General features: G+C 40.1%; 1 protein-coding gene across 1 annotated transcript; it reads left to right on the forward strand.

Annotated features, from left to right (window-relative positions):
- The first annotated feature begins 1,737 nt into the window (after positions 1-1,737).
- On the forward strand, positions 1,738-25,891 carry LOC116729725 (A disintegrin and metalloproteinase with thrombospondin motifs 12-like). Its single transcript, XM_032578429.1, has 24 exons — positions 1,738-2,135; positions 2,216-2,580; positions 9,143-9,320; positions 9,471-9,679; positions 9,789-9,872; positions 10,383-10,507; positions 10,616-10,765; positions 11,608-11,751; positions 12,230-12,374; positions 12,459-12,551; positions 12,673-12,818; positions 12,900-13,069; positions 13,914-14,047; positions 14,198-14,318; positions 16,120-16,364; positions 17,718-17,859; positions 17,936-18,062; positions 18,563-18,773; positions 18,904-20,022; positions 20,784-20,936; positions 21,121-21,297; positions 21,821-21,967; positions 22,040-22,193; positions 22,801-25,891. Exons 1-24 carry the CDS (start codon positions 2,024-2,026, stop codon positions 22,926-22,928), a joined length of 4,779 nt encoding a protein of 1,592 aa, XP_032434320.1. The 5' UTR covers positions 1,738-2,023; the 3' UTR covers positions 22,929-25,891.
- Positions 25,892-27,733: the final 1,842 nt, after the last annotated feature.

Genomic DNA, 27,733 nt, shown 5'->3' on the forward strand with positions numbered 1-27,733 from the left:
TCCAGTGAAGGAAATTGCCTGTTAGTTTAAATATAGCTACTTTTATCCCAAGTTTCCATGCAAAGAAATCTTTACTTCTGCTACATATTGGCTGCACTGGTTCCTGTTAGAGGAACTCCCATGTATGGCCTGTTGGCATTGATATTATTGTTTTTAACAAGCAGGCTAAAGTTTATCACTCTAGAGATAAAGTCTGGTTGTGACTTTGTGTGCTTTAGGGTCAGGATGTGAGGTATTGTTCATACAGAAAAGTTACTTTCTTTCTAGTCTATGAAGCAATTTTGTAAGAAAGCATTTTCACATCTTTTTCTTCAAAATACCAGTCCAAAATGTGTTCAGATCCTTCTTTATTCACAATTGAGCCACAGCCAAATTGCAACAACGTTGAGATAAGTCTGTGGTAGGTCCATAACCACAAACTCATAGGCAAACTTCTTTTGTACTTTGGAAGAATAAATAAACAGACAGAGAGTGCTGCCTCAGGCTGCAGATTTATGAGCTGACTGTATTGTCTGCCTTTGTGTTTGTCATAGAGTGAGACCATGCAGGAGGCAGTGTGTCATGTCTGTGGCTTTTGAGCCACAAATAAATCACACAAGCTGACCTACAGCAGTATGAGTACTGAAGGGGATTACAGCCTTCAGACAGTACAACTGAACAAAGCCTTTAATTCAGTTCGATTCAGATTACGTTTATAGTGCCAATCCAAAGCACTATAAATGTGCTTTATAGTGCTTTGGATTGATGCACTATCAATCCAAATTTTTTGTCTAATTTTTTTTAGACAAAAAATTTAATTTATATACAGAAACATAGAAGCGTGATTCCAATGATGCAAACAGACTCAAATGCATTTGCATACTTTCCAGTTCAATCCTAGTCATAAAGCAGCAAGCAAGTTTGGTTAATTTAGCAAATTACTAAAAAGATTCATATCACAGAACTTTAGGCCGAATGAATCGAGCCACTTATTTTGCAGCAAGTCCTCCGCCCAAACAAGCTTGTTGCAACAGTGGACAATCGCTCACTTTTAACTCTACAATAATCCCTCATACTTAGCATGCATTTAGCAACAGTGAAGAGAACTCCATTTCAACAAGAAATCTCCAACAGGACCTGCTTCAGCACAAATATCTGCAACCACCAACTGAGGGTTTGAGATGACAAAGGACACTTTTTTTTTCTTTCTTTTCTTTTATCTGGAACAATCAATTTTGCTAGTTTATGTCAGGAAATAAATAAATGTCTCATAGAACTATTGAGAACCTGCATTCGGCAATACTTCTCAAGCCAATACTGAAACTTATACTCAAGAAATGTTTGTGCTAGAATTTCAAAATGCATGTGTTTGCACAGGTTGTGCCTTATGAACCTTATGTAACAATGGAAGAAAATCCCCCCAAGCAAATATAAAAAAGCCTTTAGCTTGGTGTGAAAATGTTTACAAGCTGTGATACATGTCAAATATTTCAGGATTTACTAGTGTTGACAAAGCATGATGCTCGGATTTTAGTGTTTTATAAAAGAATTTTAACATATTTTTAATCTTGTATTCTCTATCTGCATAGTTTCAGGTTAGCGCTCTTTAAGGCAATTTAAATAAAACTTAAAATCTGCATGTTGCACGTTGGCGCCTTAATGATCCAGCTCATTTGCTTGAGCGTTGACACGTGTTGAAGATGCGCTGCTGCATCAACAGACATGTCTGGACAGGAGGGAAGAAGCAGACCTGGTCCATTCAAACGAGGGAACCCTCTTCCTCTGCTTCCCCCACGCTCCTGTGAGGAAAGTAGATCCTCCTCCTCCTCCGTCCTCCACCGAGAAGGGAGCTTTCTCTCCCCTAAAACCCCGATCGGGCTGCCAGTCCTCCTCGGAGCGTGTCCCCCTCCACAATCGGAATCTGAGCCTGTTCATGTCATGACCCGGAGTAGTGCAGGATCGAAGAGGTCGACTCCTCCAACCAGCCTGGCTCTCCGATGCAGATGACTCTTCTCCTGGGTTTCCACTTTGGTTCTTATGAAATATGCTATGTTCGCTGGAGTGCTCGCTTCTCTTTCGGCTGCACTTTGTTTTCATGTTGGCAGCGGGCCACGATGAGCTATCTGCCAGACTCCTCTCCCTCTCCAACGAGCAAGGTCAGTGTGGTTGCATGGAAGCAACTTTTTGTGCAAATCTCTGCAGAGTGCATTCAACGGTTTACTTTACTATTCTATAGGTCATTTGTCCCAGTCTGGCTCAGATCCATCCATCGTCCATCCCGTGAGAATCAGCGCTGACGGTGAGTTTGTCTCCCACTCCGTGTCTCACCATTTCAAGACCGGGAGATCCAGGCGTGCACTGCGGTCCCTTTTTCCAGAGGGACAGGTCTACTACAAGCTCAACTACAATGGTCGAGCCTTAATGTTCAATTTGACCAAAAACCACCACCTGCTGTCAACCGAATACGTCCTGGAGAGGAAGAATGGCAGTGCCAGCAGGGCTGAGCCTGTCCTGTCTGAGGGGAACTCCTGCCACCTTCTTGGCACGGTGGAAGCCCCTGATGTTAAAGGAACGGCTGCCATCAGCACCTGCAAAGGACTGGTAGGAAGTCCTTTTATTTTACTGACTATATAGGACAAAAAATAGTTTATTTTAAGCCCAGTTTCATTCATCAGAGGAAAAAATGTGGTCTAGTTAGTTTTATTCAAATAGAAAATATTTAACACAGGTACAGCTAGCTGATACCTGATTACAGAAGTGTCCAGACTGCAGTCAGAACTTGTCAATTGAAGTTTTAAAACAGTGTTGCCTGTTTAAATGATTGGTGTTGTTCGTTCAGGTTCCATTTTGTAACCATAAAAAGCTGCAGTTGCCTTTTTTCAACCAGTTGATAAGCAGTGTGCAGCCAAAGGTAGGTTATAATGAGTGCTGCACTGCTATATGTGCCCCACTGGTGTACTTTTGGCATGTAATTAAAAACACTTTAAATTGTAGAAATAGTGTGATGTCCCAAAGCAAGATATGTTGTTTTGAATGATTCTCAAATAGAAAAGGGTGCACTGCCCCTTTAGGTTGGGGGTCAGTCTGTGCCCCTAGCAGATGAGAAGATCAAGTATCTTGATATGCCTAAGGTGACTTGTTCACAAGTGATGATGGCATGGACTAGGAGGTGGACAAATGGATTGGGATTTTGTCTGCAGTAATGCAGTTACTACTCTGGACTGTGGTGGTAAAGAAAGAATCTAGTAAAAAAAAAGTAAAACAATTTATGGACCCATTAAAGTACCTGAAGCAGACTCAGAACGCAGCAGAGGAATGGTAATTTCTTTAGGATTACCCAGAATCAGCCAGAATAAGGGGTGTGCTGGTTCTCCTCCTGAACTTGTTACCTCTGTGACCTGATCTTGGCTCACTGGAAGAAAATTGATGGGTTGGAGGAACATATGGTGAGAAATGTTGGAGGTTTTGGACGTGTCACTTTTTAAAACCCAGCATTCCTTGTTGCAGGTAACCAGCTCACACCTACTCTAAGCAGATATGTGCCCCAGGCAGCCAGCAGACTCCTCTATCTGACAGTGTTGTATTTGTTGGTTTGCTCTTCAAAGCCTTCCTGACACTATTTGCAGAAGGTCTGTTCTGCAGACTCACTGACTGCTGCTGCTTCACATCTTTTCCTTTTCACCGGCACCCTTTAGCGTTCATACACTCTTATTGCCGCTGTCTGTACTTGCAGAATGTCTTCATGAACTCCATCTGAGCATGCAGTGTCTCTTTGTTCTGTGCTTGGAATAGGGCTTCTGTAACAGCTTCTGGCATATTTTATTGCATGGAAAATAAGGTGTGACAGACAGAAACCCAGGAAAACCTGCTTCTTTCACATGGAAAAAGAAGCAGGTTACTTACTTTGGCTGTAGTGTTTCTACTCAGATGAAAAAGCCAGCTGGACAGCAGATTACTAGGAATAATATTCCATAAAACGTTGACAGGAATCACAAGATAGATTTATGTATCAAATATACTTTGTAAAACCTTTACTCACCATGAGTGCTCATGAATACTCACCATGAAGAGCGTGAATGAAGAACATGAACATTTGGTTTGTGGGAAAAAGTGATGTTCTAACTTCTCATATTGAAGTGTGCCTTAGTGTGTGAGTGTATTGCTCGATTGTGTCACAACATGAATTCCTCTTCCAAGTACTTCTCAGTTACTTACGCTTGTGTAAATTGTGTTATGTCTCCCTGACTTGTATTTCTTAATTTGTCACACATGACTCATAATGAGACTGAAATGCTGACAAGAGCCTGGAAAATTTATATCTTTGACCCACTTTTCATCTTCCTCCAAGGAAAAGGATTCCTTACGTAATGTTAAATTTGGCCTCTCTGGTCTTGCAGTGTTTAAAGTACTCTTTGTACAAAACCGAATGTTCTTGCTGTCATCCTTAACCTGCTGCAGGTTGATGTATTGCACTGTACAGAACTGTGGGTAAAAGTTTATAGCAGCTGAAAGCACACAGAAACCATCAAACACCAAGACTCAGCCAGACAGATGTGAGAGAAAAGTCCTGCCAGTGGCAAGGAGGCCATTCAACCTCATGAGGCAGAGAAAGAGAAACTGGATACATGGAAATGGGGATCTTTACTTATCTGGCACTGGGTAGACATTTATGATGACAGGTAAAAGAACAATGACACATATCACAGTAATTTAGGATTGTTCTTTCTTCCACTTTTTTAAAATTCAAGTTGTTCTAATAGTCAAGTTATCAGCTTCTACAGTGAGCTCTTTAAGTTATTGTTTTTGTTTTATAGAGAATTACAATGACACTTCCTGTCTACAGTCTAGTGTGCCACTGTTAGACAAGAGGGAACAATAAAGACCAGCGATGCACCAGTCAGTGAGCCAGATTTACCTTGGTCAGCTCTGACCGGTGAACTGTGGGTCAAACATAAATTAGTTTTTCTGCTCATAAAAGGTGATTAATTATCAGCTTACTTATGTTGTGCATTACAATTTCTGTTCGTCATATTATTAAGGTTTTCTTATATCTAGTTGCTGTAAACCTGGAAAGACATCTATCAGGAAGATGAGAAAATAATGCTCTACTGAATTCTAGCAAACAGCTATAATGGTCACAACACATTTGCTCAACAAAGAAAAGAGAAGTTGCTGTAAAAAAAATAATATAATTTCCTCTCTCTACCCTCCCAAAAATGACATTTGCAGAAACCTCATAGATTTTATGTTTACCATGAAGAATGGCTGCTCTGCAGCTGCTGACTAACCAGCAAAAAAATTATATATTTTTCTTACTGATTTCAACATGTGTATCTTTGTCAGTATTGGAAAAAAAGTGCAAACGTTATGAACAAACAACCCAAACTAATTTGCTGTTAATTCTCAGGATTGTGACCTCTTTCAATCACACATGACCTAAACTGAAGTTTGAACCAGTGAGCAGACTGAAGAAAATACAGTCTGTCTTTTGGAGTAGTACCTTCTCACATTCAGTTCCTCTGGGTAATAATGAACGTTTGAAAATGTCTGCAATATATAAAGCTGGCAACATAACTGGATCACGGTTCCTTAGTGGTGTGAAGCCACATCATAGCCCAAGCTACTATATTAACACCTCTACATCCTGTCATTTTAGCATCCTACGTCTGTCTGGAGACCTAATTGCTCTGCAGTTCAAACGAACAAAGTTTTACTGCTCCTAACTCAGCTATACTTACTCTAAAACGGTGTGTATTTGCATCATGCAGGTCCCCCTTACTCTTGCTGAACACTTGAACCACATTGTTGAACTGAGAATAAGCTAATCTGTTTTTAGCTGCTTTTGTTGGGAACTCAGAGGAGTATTTTTGCATGCCCACAGGCAATGCACAAGGCAAGTACATGCAAGCTCAGACTTATTAAACATTATTTCCCTCACCTAAATGAAAAATTCTCTGCATTTATGCAAATGAAAAATGCCTGCCAGGTTTTTGACCTCCAAAAATTATCTCTCACCCCTTAATTATACTTTGAACTTAGAGGAATGCAGAGGCAAATTTGTTGGGTGCAGCCCTTAATCTACCTTCAATAAGTGCAAGTTTGTGCTTCATCATGTTACAGTAAAGAGCACCATCAGCCCCCACCTCTCCTTGTGTCCCATTTAATCTCTACTGAAGACACAGTTTGCATTACGGCAGCCACTCTATTTCAGGTCCACTCGGCCAATTCTAGCCCACAGAAGCAGGAAACAGGGGTAAAGCAGTTCCACATGGCTGGTGTATTTAGAGCACAGATCCATGTTATGGTAACCTCCTATGGCTCTGGCACCTCGCACCCAAACAGCACGCTTCCTTTCAGGTCAGAGGAAAGGGATTAATGAACAGAGGTTGGAAAGGGGAAAGTGAAATCCTGTCCAAGTTGACAGAACATCCAGGATTCCGAGTTGCAGTGAAGCATTTCTCCATGTATGGTGAAACAGAAAATAAAGACTTTGCTAACATGGCTTCAGGTTGTCTGTGCATGAAGATCAGAAAGATCACAAAGGATCTGTGTACAGTATAGTAATTTAAAGATCACCATTAACACTATAAACACCCAGTGCAGGCAGAGTGACTATGCCTGGATGTTTCATGCACATCATGCAGAAGAGCAGTCTGACTTCTTAATGTGTCTCTTTGTAGCATTCCTTACTGGTTGCTCTGCAGACCACCACCTGCCTTTGTCTGCTGGGACTCAGGGAGCAGGACCAGGAGATGATCACAGTCACTGCCAAACAAGGGTTCAGGTCTGAAATAAAGTTTTAAAAAAGTTTAAAGCAAGATTATTAGAAAGTCTTCTGGACTTAACGACTCTTCTATATGTAATTAGGAAATGGAGTACAGGGAAAACTATTAATGCACAAATGTATGACTGTCCACTCTAATCATCAGGTGTTAATTAGTGAAGTAGTCAAGAGGCTCATGACACCTTTGGAGGAGCTGTAGAGATTCAAAGTTCATCTTGTGTTGACTAGAAAACTATAAGTAATGCACACTAGAAATCTGGCCTCTAAAGGAGAAAAGTCATTGTTGAAAGAAAGTTAAAGAAATCCAACATGTTGGGTACACATGCAAACATTGAAATTGGTTGGAAATGGGCCAGAAATCACAATGCATCGCAGCTTAAACCAAAACAAAAATCTGTGGTAATATGTAAAAATCAATGTTAAGATGTTCTCCTTCTACACTCTGAGCTTGATCTTTTTTCAAAAGAAGAATGTGCAGAAATTTCAGTTTCTAGATTTCTAGATGTGTAAAGCTGGTAAAGACACAACCCAAACTGTAACTGCAATGAAATCTGGTTCTACTAATGATTGCGGTGGGGCTAAATGTAACTGCATGCCGCATTTTTTAGATTACATTTTCATAATAATTGGGAAGCCCTTTTTCCTTGTATTTCCACTTGACAATTCTTCTCTTTGTGTCCGTGTGTAAGTCTATAACATAAAATACACTGTTGTAATGCAGTTTATATTATTCACATGGCTTCCAATAATATTTTGTCGGGTGTTCAGCCCATACAGCTGAGATAAGACTATCTGTTATTACTGTCACACAGAGTGTTTGGGCGAGATATAGAGGAACTGCTCAGTCAGCTGAGCGTTTGCTGCACAGAGCCTGTGGGAAACTTTTCCTACTGAGTGTAGACATATCAGCCAGCATGCTTTGGAGATGAGTCCACAACAACTCTGGGATGTTTGGCTGAAGGCCCACACTCTGAGTTGCTGCTGAAGAAACCATTCTTCAGCATTAATATTATTATAGAAAAATAACCTAAACCTCCAGCATAAACAGACATTTTTCATTGGCTTTGTGTTTTCGAGTGAAAACACTACAGAGCAGTTCAGCTGCATCCAGCAGAGCATCTGTTACAGTACATGTGGAAACCTACATTTTTGGATTTAGTGTAGCAGATGGAGAAATCTTTTCATTCCAAAGGGAGTGTCGACTTCTAGTTTCTGAACTCTGTGAACGCAGCAGTGGGATACAGAGTCATAGCTGTGCAGACTGCTGAAGGAGCATCCTCCCATTTCTTTTGCCTCTTCTTCCAAGAAACGCATGTATAACTTTTAAAATGACCTAGAAAGCTGAGCAGTGCTGGAACAGCTGGTTAGACGAGGAGCAAGAAAACAAGTCCAAGACGTTTATGTCATTAAAAAATAGAATGATTTGGCTTTCATCTTTGTTGATAAAGACTTTCTTCTCTCTGTTTATTTTCTCATTAAGAATTATTATTTGTTTCTTTTTCCAGTAGGATTAAAAAAAGTGGATGGTCTAGCACTGCAGGAGGGGACCTGTCATTGTTTTTGAGTTCTTAAACAGTTGAAACACAAATTTTACGTCAATTCCTGGTCATTTCCATCTGATCTGCTGGAGAAGTTTTAAAATTTCAGCCATTACCTGAACTTCAATGGAAATTCACATTTATGTGGATACCTTTCATGCAGTGCAAAACATAAAAGAAAACTTAAACCCCAAATGATCATAACAGTGGATATTTCTAAGGATGTTTCAATGAGCTGCTATGTTCTTGTTGTCAACTTATGAGGATCAGGGCACACCTGCCTCATTTGCCATGTCATGTGCTCTTTCCTTTTTGTGTGGCTAAAAGAAATGGGCCGCTATGTCGAATCAATTTCTTCATGTTATTGTTTGTTTGCAGGAGCAATTTGTGTCTCTGTTTAAATAGCCTCTACCTGTAAGAACATGTACAACATACTTTCGAAGGAGTTGTTGCATTGTTGCCCGAGGAGAAGAAAAAGGTTCATATTCTGATCTGTTGGCTAATGACAGATTTTAGCCAGATGGAAATGTGGGCTGGTTGTTTCTGCAGGTTTTTAAGATCGGGATCATCTGCCCTCCTGGCTTTCAGTGAAACTTTGTTGTTAATGATGATTTGTTTGGCATCTCTACCAGAGTTCTGCATCAGTGTATGAAAATGAGACTTTGACACAGGTTTTTCTCTAGTCCTTTTGTTAAACAATTGAACATGCTCCAAAAAGAGCTATTTAAGCTTTGCTTGCTTTGCACATTGGGATATGTGAGTCATCTCAATGAATGATCTGAGCCCAAGCTTGCCACGCTGTCGTGGTTTTTCTTTTCTTTTTTTCTTTCTCTTGCTGCAGAGAGGATTCTTTTCCCTGCCGGAGGGGCATTTCTTCATCGAACCTGCCCAGAAATTGCCCAGTGATCCTGCAGGGACTCCAGAACCACACGTTGTCTATTCAAGATCTACTGAGGAAAAGCACAGACGAAAACGCAGCCTGGAGTCCAAACACACTCCCAGTCCCTGTGGAGTTCAAGGTGTGTCCTTTCACTCAGTGTGTGAATATATAACTGCAGGTGTGTGTGAAATTGTAAATGAGTTTTCTTCCTTTTTTGTGCTCAGCCTGCACCTGAGTCAACCTAGGATAAGTGTGCTCTAAGCTATGCGTTTCATTATGCGTGCTTTAGATGCTCCAAGTGACTCTCACCAGGTGGAAAAAGAGAGGGAGGAATGGGAGAGGGAGCAGCAGAGGGGGGAGGCTCAGTCTCAGTCCCGCTCGCAGCGCTCAGTCAGCCGAGAACGATGGGTGGAGACCATGGTGGTGGCTGACTCCAAACTCATCGAATACCATGGCAGCGACAATGTTGAGTCCTATATTTTCACCATCATGAACATGGTAAAGAACTTTTTTTTTCTTCCGTTTAAGCTGATTACATGTTTTGCATGACTGCACAGGCAATTTTTATTTTTTTTTTTATCATCACGGGTAATTTTTATGCTGACAGGTTGCTGGAATATTTCATGATGCCAGTATTGGAAATGCCATCCATGTCATCTTGGTGCGCCTCATTCTGCTTCAAGGAGAAGAGGTAAAAATAATCCAAAGTTTTCCAAACACTCAACTATGCTTTTGTGATTTTTTTGATTAGTGCTTGCATTATTAAGCAAGAGGACTTTATGTCAAGTGCTTAACTCTAGTTCACTCATCACTGAATGTAATACTTTAAAAGAGAGAGGGCAGGTGGCCCGCTCCTTAAAGACCTGCTGAAACAACCATCCAAAAGGAAGTAATGTGCAGCAAAACAGCAGAGGGTTGGGGACAAATAATAGATATGTACAAAATCACAGACAGCATATTTATTGGGATTTATTGTTGATTGATGGATGGATGAATTTTCTTTGACATTTAATAAATAATGATTTTATTAAACTTTGCCTGTGTGAACTGAGCTGTGAGTAGTATTGTCAAAAATGTTGACAATACCAAATAAATAATGTGTAAATAGTCCTTTGGCTTTTCTTGTTACTTACAAATGGAAAACGTCAAAAAGAGTTTAAAATGTGGTGATTTTTGGGTCAAACTCTTGTGTTTGCTGCAGAAAGGATTGAAGATTGCTCACCATGCAGACACTACGCTGTCCAGTTTCTGTGCGTGGCAGAAAAACCTGAATCCACAGAGTGACACTCACCCAGCTCACCACGATCTGGCTGTTCTGATCACAAGGCAAGTGTCAGAAGTCTTGCCTTTAAGTCACAGTGGCTCTGTACATGTTCCCTATGTGAAGTGAGGTGGTATGTGTAATATTTTTTTCACATTTGTTTCCCTCTAAAGGAAAGATATTTGTGCAGGAATGAACCAGCCATGTGAGACTCTGGGTCTCTCTCATCTATCTGGGATGTGTCAACCCCACCGCAGCTGCAACATCAACGAGGATTCAGGACTGCCTGTCGCCTTCACTGTTGCTCATGAAATGGGCCACAGGTAGTGCAATTTTAATGCCTGTAAAGTACCAGACAGAGAATCATCACAAGAAAAAAGTACCAATATGTAGTTAACAGTATTATGTCACTAGACATGAAGGCATGAATAAACAAGAGTGCTGTACACTGTTTTTTTTTTTCCAAAGGATGATTGCCGGTTAGAAAGTCAGCTTATTGACAGATAATTGTTAGAATGTACAATATATAAATGAGAAAAAGAGAAAAAGACTTCTCATTAATCAAATTGCTGAAAAATATAACATTTATGTAGTAGAACAATAACAATAAATTTGAGAAAACAAAGATTACATGTGGAGTTTCTCAAGACAATATTCCCAGGTCAGTTTTATTTTACATCCAAATGATTCTCATACTGCTGAAAATTAAGCATTACAATATCATTGGGACTATAACTAAAAATTAAGGCAGCATTTATGAACAGCTCACTGAAAAACCTAAGATGTGCAGAAAATGTTGTCTCCTTTAAATTTGAATTTGAAACAGTACTTTCCCATTAAAGGAGAAAGTTAATTTCTGCCATATCTTAGAACTCTACTTGTTTTAAAATTGCTTGAACATTTCTTTCTTTGCATTTGTTCCTCTGATCCTATAAATATATTTCTTGTTTTGAATATAGTTCTCCACTCATTGTTCCTTAGTTTTCCTATAAAACAGTCCAAATTAAAGCTCTGTCCATTATTAGATTTGTCTTGCCTTACATAAGCTTCCTGGTATACTCTGTAATGAGATCATTGCCAAATAAGTACGGTAAACAAACAAAGCCTTTGTATAAAAGCCTTTGCAGTCTTCATTTAAATTGTGTTAATTTGTGATTCATTGCAGTTTTGGGATTCATCATGACGGCCAAGGGAATGACTGTGAGGTGGGAACAAAACACCCGTTCATAATGTCAAGACAACTGATGTATGACAGTTCGCCTCTTACTTGGTCGTCCTGCTCCAAAGAGTACATCACACGTTTCCTCGAGTAAGGCAGAATCAGAACTTCATTATTCTAAAACCACTCACTATGAAGTGGTGACAAGAATTTATTTATTTTCTTTTCATTTTCCTTCTTGTGGGGCAAGTAAATTTTCTGAAGAAGCATTTACGTCTCTTACTGGGTCCATAGTACTCCTGGATGACCTGAATGTGTTGGTGCTGATATTGTATGCATGATGGAAGTCAAGCCATAAAAACACAACTTTATGGCATTTGAGACGAGAAAGAAGAACAAACAAAATGACGACGATTACAGGGGACACGGGAGATTAAAACTCTAGAATTCTTTAGAAGAATTGTGCTAAAGATGAAGTAGATAATTCTGATTAAATCTTAGAATATGTTTTTCCAGCTTCAGCATAGTCAGATGAGAAGGTTTGTGGGCATAGTTGTATGTGCAGAGATCATTTACTTCTTCTCCCAAACAAAATGACTGACCTCATATTCATTTTTATTTGCCTTAGTCGTGGCTGGGGTTTCTGTTTGGATGACCGTCCTTCCAAGAGAGACCTGACTACACCTCTGGCCCGTCTTGGCGTCCGCTACACCACCCATCATCAGTGCCAGCTCCAGTACGGTCCAAATGCTACTTTCTGTCCAGAGGTGGATGTAAGTCTTGCTCAAATTAAACTATACATTAAATTCTTCAGAAAACAGACGTTACTGATGTTGATTTTTGCCTTTTTATTTCAGAATGTTTGCCAGATTCTTTGGTGTTCAGTGAATGGTAGCTGTAGATCCAAATTGGATTCGCCTATAGATGGTACTCGCTGTGGACCAGACAAGGTAAACGCCGTTATAAGCTTAGCAATGCCAGGGTTTCATTTACAAGTGGAGGGGTAGTTAACCTCTCAAAAACACCTCAAGTGATTTTAAATAATCTTGGTATTATTTTTTTCTTACTTAGTGGTGTATTTCTGGAGAGTGTGTAATTGTGGGTAAACTGCCAGAGACTGTGAATGGAGGCTGGGGGCCTTGGGGTAAATGGTCCTACTGCTCCAGGACTTGTGGAACTGGAGTTCAGTCTGCAGAGAGGGAATGTAACAATCCCAAGTAAGAACTTACTCTGGACCTCCTTTTTTTTCTTTAATCCTTTGTTGTGTGGTTGATTCAAAATATTCTGTTGTCCAACAGACCTGAATTTGGAGGAAAGTATTGCACTGGAGAAAGGAAGCGTTACCGGACCTGCAACACCAAACCTTGTCAGAATGAGAAGCCGTCCTTCAGAGAGATGCTGTGCAGTGAGTTTGACACAGTGCCGTATCACAACCAGCTCTACCAGTGGATCCCAGTTGTTAACCCATGTAAGTGATGAAACCCTCAAACAGACTGGGTATTTTATTTTATTTTATTTTTACATTTTCTGTTTCATAACGTAATTCAACAATAGATGCAGTTCTTGGTATTAATCAATAGGGGGCAACATTAACCCTTGAAAGTTTGTCATTCAAGCGGCATCTGCACTCCAATTCTGTTGGGTTTTTATGGCAGTTTGTCGATATGAAATGGTTGTCATAGTCGTTGTCAATTTATACAAAACAAATTCAATTTTAGCAGTATTATCAGATGAGTTTTTCATGTCAGCTGTTTAATAAGAGATGGAAAATAAAGCTGGATTACTTTAATTTCAGGTAATTATGTTTTAGTCTCTCAACATTTCTTTGGAATTAAATCTTACTTGTTTACTATTTTGGGGGGTGAAGACCAGAAAAACCAAATTGAGTAAACTTATACTATACATAAATTTACAGTTATATCTATTAAACCATGGATGTCCAGCTTCGGTCCTTGAGGGTCAGTGTCCTGTCAGTTTTAGATGCGTCTTTTCCTGGAGAGGACTGTTAACAAATCATCATTTAATTCACCTGTGTTGAACCAAAGAGGGAACTCAAACAGGCAGGATATCGGCCCCTGAGGACTGACTTTGGACATCACCGTATTAATCTATTGGACAGTTAAATCATTTTATGTTACGCATTATGCCTTGTAGTGCAATTTTAAAGTTTATCTCTATTCGTATAGTAATTTGTATGGCATAAAATTATAGTGATAATAACAGCAGCAATGAATGATTATAAGTAAAAGTAATGAGGAAAAAAGTCAATAAATAAATTAACCTGATTCATTTTCTTTTATGCTCATCCTCAGTAAATCCCTGCGAACTTCACTGCCGACCAGTTAGTGACTATTTTTCGGAGAAGATGCTTGACGCGGTGACCGACGGGACCCCGTGCTTCATGAACAACAAGTCCAGAAACATCTGTGTTAACGGAGTGTGCAAGGTAGTGTGCCTGGGTAAGAGACCAGTAGGCACTGGGAGGGTTATATTGGAGCGGGATAATGACACACTGCAGAGTAACTACATACTGACAGAGGGAGAAGATCCTCTGTGGAAACTTCCACTGTGCTGTGATTTGTGTGTTTGTGTGTAGGAGGTTGGCTGTGACTTTGGTATTGACTCAAACGCAGTGGAGGATCGCTGTGGGGTCTGTCTGGGCGACGGCACAAGCTGTGAGACGGTTTATAAGACATATGATGAACAAGAAGGTTTTGGTGAGTGAAACGCCAATCGCAGTGCTTTGCAAAATTATTCATGCCCCTTGAACTTTTTTGTATTTTGTCAGGTTACAAGATTCTTTTATTAGGATTTAAGGGTTAGGGATAGGGTTAAGGCTAGGGTTAGGGTAGAAAATCCAGATAAAGTAGAGCATTGTAGAGTCAAAGAAAAACTATACAAAAATGGTAGAAAAATATAAAAAGTTGTTTTCAGATTTGTATTTACTCCCCTTTGCTTTGATACAAATAAATAAAATGAAATGCAATCAATTGTCTTCAGATATCTCCTAAATCATTTTCAGTATGGATGCAGCTGTCAGAGAATATTAGTGGACAAATAATCATGAAGACCAAAGAACACAGCAGACAAATCATGTAGAAAGTCATGGAGCATCTTAAAATAGCAGCCTGCTATTAGACAATACCTCAAGCTTATGGTGGTCAGTGGGCCAGGTAGTGCCGATTCGATGGGTGAATGACTGAACCAAAGGGCTTTGGAGTCCTCTGACTTAAAACGCTACACAAATGTAGGCGATTTACCTACATCTCAATCGCCTCGGTAAAACGTTGGGGTAGCAGCATTATGCTGTGATGATTCATTTCTTCAGCTATGACAATTTCGGCAAAAGACTTGAGAGTAGGTGAATGTTCACATTTCAGCAGGACAAGCGCCACTGCTACTAATCTGACTAAGCTTGTAGAGATAGATGGCTCAGCATAGTCAGACAATGCCTTAAAATACAGCCATCTCTACAAGGTGATGATTTGTTTTTGTATGGAAAAGTTTTTTTCCATATATAGTTTCCCTTTTACATCATAATTATGCACTACTTTGTTTTGGCCTCTCATTTAAAATCAAAATAAAACATATTCAAGTTTGCGATCGCAACATGGCAAAATGTGTTATGTGAACATTTTGGCCAGGTGCTGTATCCAACTGAGGGAGTCTGTATGATTATAAAATTATTAACGCAAAGCAGACAGACTGCTAATGAGAAAAAGCTTTGATGGACCTACTAAGATGAGTGTGAAAAAGCACAGAATTTAAATTTATGTCTGCAGGCACATAAGTCATTTCAGGGCAGTGCATCAGCATTCTACAGTTCTTTATTGCCATGGCAGCAACCTCGTCCACACTTTGCAGCTGTTTGTCCCGTTGTGCTGAGATGTAAGTGTGCATGCATGCAAGCCCATGTTTGTCTGAAGATACACATCTTTGTCTGGTTTTATTGCACTTGGACAAGCACCCGCTAAATCAACATACCGTGAAGACAGATTCATAGTGAAAGAGGCCCTAAAACAATAAAAACTCTCCTCCTTCCCGCCTTCCTCCCTGCAATCTCTCTTTCTTTCTGTGTGTGTGTTTGCTGCACGTTGCATCCCTTCCAGATAACCGGCCCAGATGTGTGAGACTTCAAAAGGCTCACACCGAGGGCAAGCATCCCCCCCACCTCCTTTTACAAACACACACACACGCACACCCACACCTTCCCACAAACATCATTAAACTGCACAGACCCACTCATTGCTGCTTTCGTCCTCCCCCAAACCACCCACCTCCCATCCCCACGCAATAAAAAACAGAGACAGGGCAGTGCACCCCCACCTCCAGCCCACCCCCTCTGTGCCGAATAAGCACGCATTCAGTCACACATGCCAGGCATCCATGCACACCGAGCCCACCCGGGTTAAACATCAGAGAGAAGGTGTCTGAAAGTCTGGGTGTGAGCGTGGCAGCTGCCATGGTGGGCCATCCCATTACCTCAGTGCGACTCTGATTCCCTCCCGACTCTCCCAGGGTACGTGGACATGGGGGTGATACCAGAGGGCGCCCGGGACATTCTGGTGAGGGAAGCCGAGGAGGCAGGAAACTTCCTGGCCCTCAGAAGTGTGGGGTCAGGCGAGTACTTCCTCAACGGGAACTTCATCATCCAGTGGAACGGCGAGTACGAGGCAGGTGGGACGACGTTCTACTATGAGCGCAGTGGAGACATGGAGAACCTCACTGCACCTGGACCTACCAAGCAGCCAGTCTTGCTCCAGGTAGGTTGTCCCTTTCATAGGAGTAAATGAAAACAACTGTTTTTTCAGTTGTTCAGAAGTTTTAGTATAATCAGCGTTGTGCCACTTCACCCGTAAAAAGAGTCCTGTTTATAGAGGTTAAAACTGAATTAATTTGTATTTGTAGTTCACTTTCTAATCAAACTGAATTGAGTCCCACCACAAAATAGTCCTTGGTCATTCATTTTTATTAAATAAAATGAAGGAAAACACAATCAGTGCTGTGAAAAAGCATTTAGCCCCTTTACAGATTTCTTCTGTGTATTTGTTTTTTGTATCAGTCTAGATTACACCAATTTTAATTTCAGATAAATATAACCACATTAAATACAAAGAAAAAAGTAATTACTGCCTAATTATCATAACCGTCTGTGACATACTCACTTACCAGGTTTGCAATACCTGGCAGTGAGTTTTTAACATGGATTTGGATTAATTTTGGCCAATTTTTCACTAAATTAAAGAGGTTTTTGAGCACGAATGGCCTGTTCAGGGCCAAAATGAATCAATCAGACTGGGCTTTGACTAGACCACTACATAATCCTTTTTTTTTTTTTTTTGTCATCGAGAGATGAACTTGCTGGTCTGCTCTAGGTGATTGTTCTGGTAAATGATCCAATTCCACTGGGTTGCAAAGTGATAGCAGAATATTCCTTTTCAGGTTTTTCTGATTGAAAGTCAGTAGGGTCCTGACGGAGCCCACACCATCATATCACCACCACCATGTTTTTCTATTAGTTTGATTATCTTTTTCTGAAATGACACATGCCACAGATGTAAAACAGATGTTTGCCTCGTCAGTTCAAAGAATATTTTCACAAAAGTCTTGTTGATCATTGTGTTTTTAGAAGCTGTGAGAGGAGTCTTCTGTGTTTTTTTTTCTTTTTTTTATTGATTAGTTTTATCTTCTCTCAATCAATGCCATTTTTGGTTCTTACTCATTGCATGAACAGTGACCATACCCGAAACAAACATTGTTTCAGATGTTGCTCTTGATTCCGGTGTGACCTGAATGAGTCATTGGTGACATTTTGGTGTTCCATATTTGTTTTTCTCATTTGTGGATAAAAGCTCTTACTGTGATTTCCTGGAGAGCCAAAGCCATAAAAATAGCATTTGTAACACTTTCCAGATTGATACATTTCAGTGACTTTTTCTCATCTGCTCTTCAATGAGGTTGTCATATTATTCCCATTCATTTGAATATTTGAAACACAGAAGTGTGACAAGAAAGTAAAAACAGAAATCTATAAGCATCCAAATTAAAGCTCTAATGAAAAATCAGTTGGAGAAGAATGTGAATTATTTGATTGCATTATGTTTTTTTTTTTATAGTTGTTGTTTCAGGAGAAGAATCCAGGTATAAAGATAGAATACACCGTCAAGAAGACAAAATTTATAGAAAATGAGGTCCCTGAACCCACTTACAGCTGGAGACACGGAGCCTGGACCTACTGCAGCACCACCTGTGGCCTAGGTTTGGCTCATTTTGAAACATCTTGCTTTTGTTTTGCCAATAAAATATACTAAATTAGAAATGATTTTGTCCTTAGGAGAGCAGCACCAGCCAGTGCTGTGCTTTGAAACAGATGTGGGAGTCGTGGACGAGTCTCTGTGTGACCCAGATAGCCGTCCAGAGGACCGACACCGTAAATGTAAAAATATGGAATGTCCTGCAAGGTGTGTTGTCTCTGACATCCTCACACTACATTGTAGATTTTCTGCAGTTAAAATCAACCATTTTTGTTGCATAACCAAGATTTAAACTTCTAGCTGTGAAAAGCAACCATAACAGTTTCACAACTCAAAGGTCTATGTTGATATAAACATTTATATTTTCTGTAGTTTAGGGTATACAATATATATATATATTGTATACCCTTTTTTTGATAGCTACTTTGTACATTTTCTCTGTTTTTTAAGCTAATCATAACAATTATTTAGGAACATAAATTATTTTTTATTTAAAATTTCAGATTCTTTAATGAGGCACCATGTATACAAACTAAAAGTTAAAATCTTTTCAACATTATTGACAACATTTTTATAAAGTGTATGTGCAAAGAAGAACATTACAAACAATACTTGTACATGCTTATTTTCTAAAAAGATAATTTGAGCTACATATGATTGGTAAGAATATTTTTTCTTACCTTGTTGTTCTGTCCTCTGGCTCTTAGATGGTGGGTTGGTGGTTGGCAGCATTGTACAGAAACCTGTGGATCAACAGGATTGAGGAAGAGAACCGTTCTTTGTGTCCGCACTGTTTCAGGGGAGGAGAGAGTACTCCACCCTGTGGAATGCAGGCATCTGCTTAAACCAAAACCTGTGGTGCCGTGCAACAGAGATGTGCCATGTGGGCAGGAATGGGCTGTTGGCAACTGGGAGGAAGTAAGCCTTTTTTAAGGGTAGCTTGTCTTCTTCTGGGTAGCCGCTTGTTTCTTAACCTCAGTTTTACCAAGAAAAGACTTTCACTGCAAGAATCTCCACCAGCTTGATATTGTTTTCATTGTGCTTTTAGTGCCCCGTCACATGTGGAGGAGGAGTTCGCTCACGCACCGTGTCTTGCACATTGGTGCCAAAGAAGAGCTGTGACCTCTCGACCAAACCCAGGTCCAAATCACTGTGTGCTTTGCAGAGCTGCCCAAACTCAAACCTTCACAGACGACCTGGGCTTCCCCCTGTGTATCGCCGCATTTACCCAAATAAAACTCCCTCTACTAAACATCCTGGCTCAACATCATTATCACCTATAAGCTCCACAGCTGTGCCTACAACAATCACCAAAGAAACTACAACTGCCACCACAAAATCCACTTTAAGCCCTCAAGTTGCATTTACTGAAATTATAGTCTCAGAGGATCATGACTTTAGTGTTCTGATGAGGAAAATGAAAAATGCAAAGAGGAAAGTTTATCCTAATAAATCAAGTTCCGCTAATAAAGAAAAGAAAACAAGTGTTGGAGAGGAGGAAAATGTAGACACAGAGGAGGGAAGTACGGAGGATGGGGTCCTGTACTCCCCAGGATATGATTACATCGTTGAGGACAAGACGAAACAAGAAGAGAAAATTATTGACCTGGACTTTTTCACCACTGTAACGTCTCTAACGACTCGTCTTCAGACAACCACACCAAAACCACAAGCACGTCCTCTTACCAAGCATATAACTAGAATGCCACCCACAACTGCTTTGCCATTCTCTCTTACCAGTACTAACACATGTTCAAGGACAACCCACCACTTACCCAACATCAACACCACCTCAAATGTTAAATCATACCGCCCATGGACACAACGTGCTCCTCTAACCACTCCCATGTATAAGTTTGGCCCGGGTCTTTCAAAAACTATCTTCAAAACAATGCAAGTTCCTGTAACAACTGTAAGAAAACCATCCAGCACTGCAGCTCCACCTCATGTGACATTAATGAACCTGAAGAGCTTCCCTGCAACAACCAAGAAAACCACTCAAACTGTTCATGCTAAAAACCCACCCAGGTCCAAAGGAAGCCACTTCAAGAGCCAAAACCAGCAACCAAGGAGTCAGCAGAGCAGTTCCACGAGTGACCAAAGAAACCTGATGGCCAGAGAACCACTTAGCATGGATGTATTTTGGGTTGTTGGAAACTGGAGTGAGGTGTGTAAAGATATATTTCAAACTATTTGTCTCGGTCTGCAAAACATCATTCCAGTAAACGTTTACATTAAAGATATTTCCATGATGCTACCCTGAACATCTATCCACTGAAACTTAATTATCCTACACCCTCAAGATTTATTCTTCTCACTCTGTTTTTGCAGATAACCTAAAGCAGATTTAAAATTCACACAGTTTAATTAACAGAAAGTATAAACTGTAGAGAAATTTAAACTGGGATGAAAAATAGTGACACATAAAATACTGCTAAGAAAATTAAACCAATCGACAATGCTTAGCATCTTACCTTCAAAAAGCTTCACACTGAATGAAAAGTACCATTTCTGCAGCAGAAATATTTTCAGGCATACATTTCTACTTTGCTAAATGTTTTTATCCTGGTAGATCCACCTAAATTCCACCAAAAATCTACAACAGTTCTTGAAAATGTTCCTAAAGTGGAATTGGAAGAACTTTCCAGAGTAAAGACATTACAAAATAAAAAAAGATATTAAAGCAGATCAAGTAGCTTTCAGTATACTAGTTTGTGGGCCAAACCAACATATAATGGCGCATTCATGTTTATGCCATTAAATAATTATAGTCTAAAAAGAAGGATGCCCAAAGATCTAATATGTTCCATTAAAATGTATGATTGATGTTTTTATTTCCACAGAAACACTGACATTAAGTGTAATGCTTTAATGTTGTTCTAAGCATGAACATATTATTTTTTAAAGATGACACTCATTTCTGTCCAGTGCTCAACAACATGTGGGATTGGAGCTCTATGGAGAACCGTGGTGTGCAGTTCAGAGAATGATGAGGACTGTGCCAACATGAAGAGACCTGAGCCTGCACGAACATGTCATCTGCAACCATGCGCTACCTGGCAAACTGGCAGCTGGAGCAAGGTCAGCAACTTTAGATGTCAGGAAACTGATAGTCACACAGTTTACTTGTTAATTACAATTAATACTAGAATACATTAATTATTAATTATTCTCTGTCACTGAAGAAATACAAAAAACTGTCTTGTCTCTGTTTTAACTCGCATAGTTTTGTTCGGCGCGTGTTATGTTGGAATTCTCTCCACAGTGTCCGGAAAGCTGTGGGTCTGTGAGAAGGAGGCACCGTGACGTTCAGTGTGTTGATTCTCAGAGTAAACGTCCACTCAGACCTTTCCACTGTCAGATTGTGTCCAGCAGACCCCTAAGCGCCCTGGGTTGCCCCCAAAAGCCCTGTATGAACTGGACTGTGTCACCCTGGGGACTGGTAGGACAATCATACATTCATTTTGCATGTTATTAAGCATAGCAGGGCATATTTAGGCACATTATCTGTGCTGCTTATGCTTGTAGACATTGCATTTTTATTTATTTTGGAATAAAGTGACTATCTGAAATATTTTTTTATCCTTAATTAACTCTGAGGTAAGAGTTTCATGAGTTTGAAATCCTATTAGCTCCCTGTGAAAACACTATCCCCACAGTGAAATACGGTGCAGCATCAAGCTGTGGAGATAATTTTCTTCAGGAGGGACAGAGAAGCTGGTCAAATAAACAGGACAATCAAAGAAAACCTGCTAAGAGACTGTAAAGCACTTAAAATTGTGGCAGAGTTCCACAATTCAGCACTACAACAAACCCAAACATACACCCAGAGCTACAACACAATGGTTTAGATCAAAGAATATTCTTGTGTTACTGTCAACAATTTTGCAATGCTTTCTGTGTGAGCAAGGGGTCTGTTTGGAGAAACAATCTAAAAATAAAGCAATACTGCTTGCTGTCCCCAGTGCTCTGGCAGCTGTGGTGAAGGCATTAGGGAGCGACTGGTATACTGCCCCGAACCTCATCGCTGCAGCCCCACGTCCAGGCCAAACGACACTGAACTGTGCAGTCTAAAGCCTTGCATGCACTGGAAAACCGAAGGCTGGGGGGAGGTCAGTCTCTGCTGACCCACAATTAAGGTTTAGATGTTTGATTTTTTTCTAACTTACTACTCTTATTTCTAGTGCTCTGTGAGCTGTGGAGAGGGTCAACAGCAGCGCGCAGTCAACTGCTTGAGCGATCAGGATTCGGCCGTTTTGCCAAACCGCTTTTGTGAGAAGATTTCTAAACCAGAAACACTCAGAAAATGCAACATGCAGGAATGCAAGAAAAACTCAGGTTTGTATGCATGAGCGTGTTCCTGTGCTCCTCTGGTGGTGAAAGAGTTTGATTGGAAAAGCAGATTGTGTTCTCACACCCATTGTGCATGCACACATTCACACCTCAATTTCACATTGTGAAGGTAACAATTCTCCAAAGCCGGCGTTTAGTGCTGATAAAACTTTAGTGGCATGCTTTATTTTATACCTTTGGTCTAACTACAGCTAATCAGTGCCAAGGAAATTAAGACACGCCTGTATCGACTGCTGTGCAAATGCAGGTGATACCATGTCAAGTAGCATTGCACTTGTACTGTAGGTATTGTGCTGTACAAAAATCAGCAAATATGCAGAGCATCACGGTACACTTTCAGAGAAGACCAGGAGACACGAGGTTCTGAATGAAAAATGGTATGATCAACTTCTTTAATTCAAACTGCTTACTAATCTTTGTTTATCATTAGAGATTCACTGAGAAATCAGATGATAACCAGACCTGGCCAATTTTAGCTTCATCAGGCCGCGACCTGTCGGCCCGATTGTGTGGTTACATTCCTTTCCTTATGTCAGGGCAAATGTGTTAATGTATTGGACTTCAGGTTTTGTTTTGGTTTCTGTCTGTTCAGTTTGCAGAAAAAACACCATGTCCCCCCGCTTCTGTGACAAGCTGAAGCTGTTGGGTCGCTGTATGCTTCGGTCGGTTCAAAGACAGTGTTGCTTCACCTGCAGGGCGCTACCAAGACTGGACTCATAATGACTGCAACGCAACCTACCATCTGTTCATGAAATACTGGTGCGAAACAACTGCCATCCACAGGCTGAGAAACCACGGTGCTAATGGCAACTTCAGCAAGCCAAACTGACGGTCTCAGTGGTCACTGCATTTCTTTTGTTGTTGTTTTTCTACCATGTTCAGTTCTTCTTAATTTACTGTAGTAAAACTTTTGGATCAAAACCAGATAATACAAAAAGCCAAAGTGCTTGCAAAACTTCAGAAATATATTTGAGCATGAGACCAGGGGAAAATGAGATTATGCATAGGCATGGGCTGGTATAACAATCTCACAAAATAAACTACACAAGTTTATATTTACACAAAAATCAAAAGTTAGAACATAATTTAGGTTTGTTAATTTCTTCCTCTAACAATAGAAAATAAGCCGATTTTGGTTGGTTAATTAGTCAGGGCATCTGATCATGTAGCCAGCCTGCAGTCAGATTCTTAACAGAGATGCTGCTCATAGCGAGCCAACGGTAGCTTCAAAACAGCATTACTTACTAAAAGTAAAACTGTTCCTTCCTGAAAGGTGTGTAGAAAATGCCCACAGTGACAATAAAAACATACAGATACCTGGGCCAATCCCAAGGTGTCTCCAGGCCTGCTAGGAAACATGGTACTTCTAGTGTGTCCTGGGTCTTCCTCTAGGTCTCCTCCCACTGAGCTGTGCCCAGAATACCTCACCAGGGAGTCACCCAGGTGCAAGAAGTCACCTCAACTGGCTCCATTTGATGTGGTGGAGCAGCAGCTCTACTCTGAACTCCTCTTAGCTGACCATACCCAGACCTTGTTTTGGCTGTTTGTATCTGTGTTCTCATTCTTTCACTACCCAGAGCTTGTGATCACAGATCAGGGTAGGAATATCCATCTACTGGTAAATTGAGGCTCAGCTCTCTTTTCACCAGGACAGACCAGTAAAAGACTTGCATCACTGCAGACACGTCACTAATCCTGCCATGAAAAGTTTTTCACAACAGCATAAATTTCCCAGCTGTCAAATGTATCCTTTCTTGTTTGTACAGAAAAGTGTACCAGCTTTCTTTCGGTTAGCTGAGTATTTGTGTGTAGAAACAATTGGGTTTCTTTATGCTCCATGCAGCCAGAAAAAATGTTGGCAACTCTTGCACTTCCTCTGGCCAATAAAATGGTTCTAAGTGGCTGGAACAACATTTGAAGTATTATAAACAGTAACTTTTTATAACCTTGGAATGCCTCAATACAGACAGCCGGCCCATGCCTCGTTATGTGTTAACATGCATTTCTGGGTCAAAGGTGCTTTTACAGCTTAATAAAGGTGCTTTTAAAATTAGGCTGCTGATGATTCACAACTCATACCTAATGTTTTTTTAATGGACTGGTAAAAACAGAATGTACATTAAGATTTTCTGTCATTCCAACATTGTTTGGATGGATGTCAGCATTTTTTAACACTTGGATTAGTTTTTGTTATGTTTTGTTTTTCTCACAGTCAGTGTGTTTTATATAAACACACTGACTGTGTGTTTATATAAAACTTTTTATAGGCCTTTTTTTTTCTAATTGTCAAAGATTAATAAATCAGCTGCAGAATGCAACAATCTCCTCTCAGACTTGTTGTACCCTTTTAAAACTAAGACAGAGGTGTTGCAGGTCATCCCTCTCAGGTCCCTCTTAAGATGGCACTTGTGATTATGTGAAATTACCAAGTTGTACATCTTCAGTTCCTTTCCTTCGCTGCTCTTTGTTTCTTTCACTTCAAGTTGTGAGTGAAAGAGGCTTGGACAAACATGAGGCAAGATGAAAAAACATCATTGTTCACACTGTGTCCCATCTCCACTCATACACTTCTTTGCCAAAATTGTTCTCTTGTCTGTCTTCACACTTATAAACTTGAGTCACATCCCACTCCAAATCCAAAAGGTTTAAAATGATGTCAGCTACAACTTTAATTCTGAAAGGGCTTTCCACAAGGTCTAGGAGTGTTCACAGAGCACATTCTTTTGGTCAGGCACTTTCGTAACTAGTCAGTACCACAGTGGTCTGCACTGTGGTACTGACTTGATCTATTGGGTTAAGATCAGTTCCATGTGCATGTTCCTCATTTAGCTCACTTATCTGTGTCTTTACAGAGTTTGCTTTGTCATGTTGGTACAAAAAGGACCCATTTCTAGAAAGTACGGAGCATTGCCCAAAAATTTCTTTGTATGTTGAAGCATTAACAGTTCCTTGCCTTTGGAGCTAAGAGCTCAAACCTCAAATCTGAAAAAAAAAATCCACTGAGTCACACTTTGCAAAATACACTCAAGCAAATGCCGTTCTCTTGGCTAGACTCACCAGTTGGATTGCTCAACAAAGAGGCATGGTTTGTCACTTCAAAGAATGATTTTTTTTATACTGCTTTACACCTCTGCACCTGGCACTGTACTTTGCATTTGGTGATGTAACGCTTGGCTGCAGCTGCTCGCTCATGAAAACTCATTCCATGAAGCCAATCTGAAGGCTTCATGAAGTCTGGAGGACTGCAGCTGCTGACTGCTCCAAGTTGGTAACCTCTGCAAACTCTGCAAATCATCATCCACTGACCCCACTCTGATTGTTTTTGTGTGACCTACCACTTTGTAGCTGAGTTGTTGTCATTCCCAATTTGTGAAAATACCATTAACAGTTGACTATAGTGAATTTATGGGAGGAAACACAGGTGGAATCCTCTTGAGATTCTGTGGAGGAATTCACTGAACTCCTTAGAGCGACCCATTTCACAAATATTTGTAGTCTACATGCCAAGGTGCTGGATTTTATTCACCTGGAACATTAAACTTTATGATTTGGATGGGTAAGCAATTACTTTTGGCAATAGAGTGTATTTGTTTTGCATGTCTTCATTGATAACTGTGATGAAAAGGAGGTTTGACATAACACTTTTTGTAAATGAAATACATGAAATAAACTTTTTTTTAAAAATAATTTTATTAGTTGTGTTCTCCTTTTACTGATTTCATTTTTTTTTCATTCAAATATGTTTTACATAATATGCTGTTTATATTTTGACCAATGTAGCTACCGGGGTATAATCATAAAAATATCCACTTATCAACGAATCTGCCTTATCATTTCCATTGTAGCCATTTGCTTTGTGATTTTTATTTGCATTAATTTATTTATTTGTTTTGCATCTTTAAAGTCATTGTTGCTTCAGAGTGCCGGCATGCTGCTGATGCATGAGTAACACCTGAATCAGCAGCTCAGTTTCAGGGATCGTGTTCAGCCGGCCCAGATTTTCCCGGGCTCGTCTGTGCCAGATAACTTGACACGAAAGAACCTTGCCCTGCTCCGTGCTCCGTGCTGCTGTCATTCAAGCCAGAGACCAAGAGTTAGTCAGCACTAATGGAAGGAGAAACACGATACTGGGTCAAAGGGGAGCGTCTTGTCTTAAAAGCCAATGGTGTGTGTGCAGGATGTGTCTGCATGTTGTCATGATGAAGCAAATGCCACCCAGCTGCATGACCCATGCCCACATCTTTGTGTGTATCATCAAGTACTCTGAATGACAAATAAAAATTGCTCTTTTCACTCAAATTCACTTGACTTGAAAAGCCATATTTGAGCTGTTTTATAAACAACTGTAAGCTTGTTCTCTACAAAGCCCCCGAATGGTCATAAAATTACTCTTAAAAGCTGGGGCAGCACAACTTCAGCACTCTGAAGCCAAGTTGTTGTGTTTTTTTGATTATGCCGCATAAATGTGTATTTTATTAGTTGTAGATTTTCTAAAAACATCTCCTGTATATTGCCCCTTTAAAGCTTTGAACAATGAATAGTAAAGCAGAGTGCATAATTTTCCTAGGTGTCGACTTTCCCACTTATCGATGCAATTAGCATTAATCTTAGGTTGCAGTAAAGAGTGACAAATGTTGCAATCTTGCTTTTCCTCTCTAGTATTGATTTCCAATTGTCTTTAAAACCTGACTTGTCAAGTACAACTTTGATGGATTTCATTTGCCAGGAAAAGAAAAACAATGCATGTTGACCAATACAGACTGTATTTTTACATCTAAAAGAAAAATGAAGGAATTTCTAGATACACAGAGAGCTATCTGTGTAATGGAAGAGGGCAACTATGAGTGTTCTCCACTGACAATTGAGCAGAGACTATGGCATGGTGACCTGGCATAACCTAGAGCAGCAAAGAAGCCACTTCTCTGCAAGATTAACATCAAAGACAGATGGATATTCTTTATTAAATACCAGGATTAGACTACAGAGTACTGGGCTAACATTATTTTCTCCATTGAAGCCTCCTTCCGTCTGTTTTGGCCATCTGGAAAAAGGAATGTCCGGAAAAGAAATGCTAAATGCTACCACAAGTCTTATGTCATGCCAAACTCAAAGGATCCTGGGTCCATCCTCCAACCTCCACCAGCAACTTTGCCCAAAAATCCTTCAGTAATTTGGTGCCTTTCCAAGCATTGTGGAGCACTTTGTCTTAGGTATCAACACAGTGAAACTTTACATCCATTGCCATAAAATTTACCATATCTTCACCCCAGCAAGATTTGCTGTTGTGTCCAACTACAAACAACGATACAGTAAGAATGAGTGACCAGTCAGGAGTTGGCCCTGAAGTTAATGTCCAAAGTGTCAGAGCAAATTGCAGATATCTGGAAGAAGCAGTATCAAAAATTTACATATTTTTGCAACAAAAACTTGACGTAAAGTTTTAAAAATAATTAGTAAATGTCTTTAGGTCACTAAGTATTGATTAGTGAACAATACTAATTGATTGATCACTCCAAAATTTTAAT

This window comes from Xiphophorus hellerii, chromosome 12, assembly GCF_003331165.1.
Source record: "Xiphophorus hellerii strain 12219 chromosome 12, Xiphophorus_hellerii-4.1, whole genome shotgun sequence".
Classification (NCBI taxonomy): domain Eukaryota; kingdom Metazoa; phylum Chordata; class Actinopteri; order Cyprinodontiformes; family Poeciliidae; genus Xiphophorus; species Xiphophorus hellerii.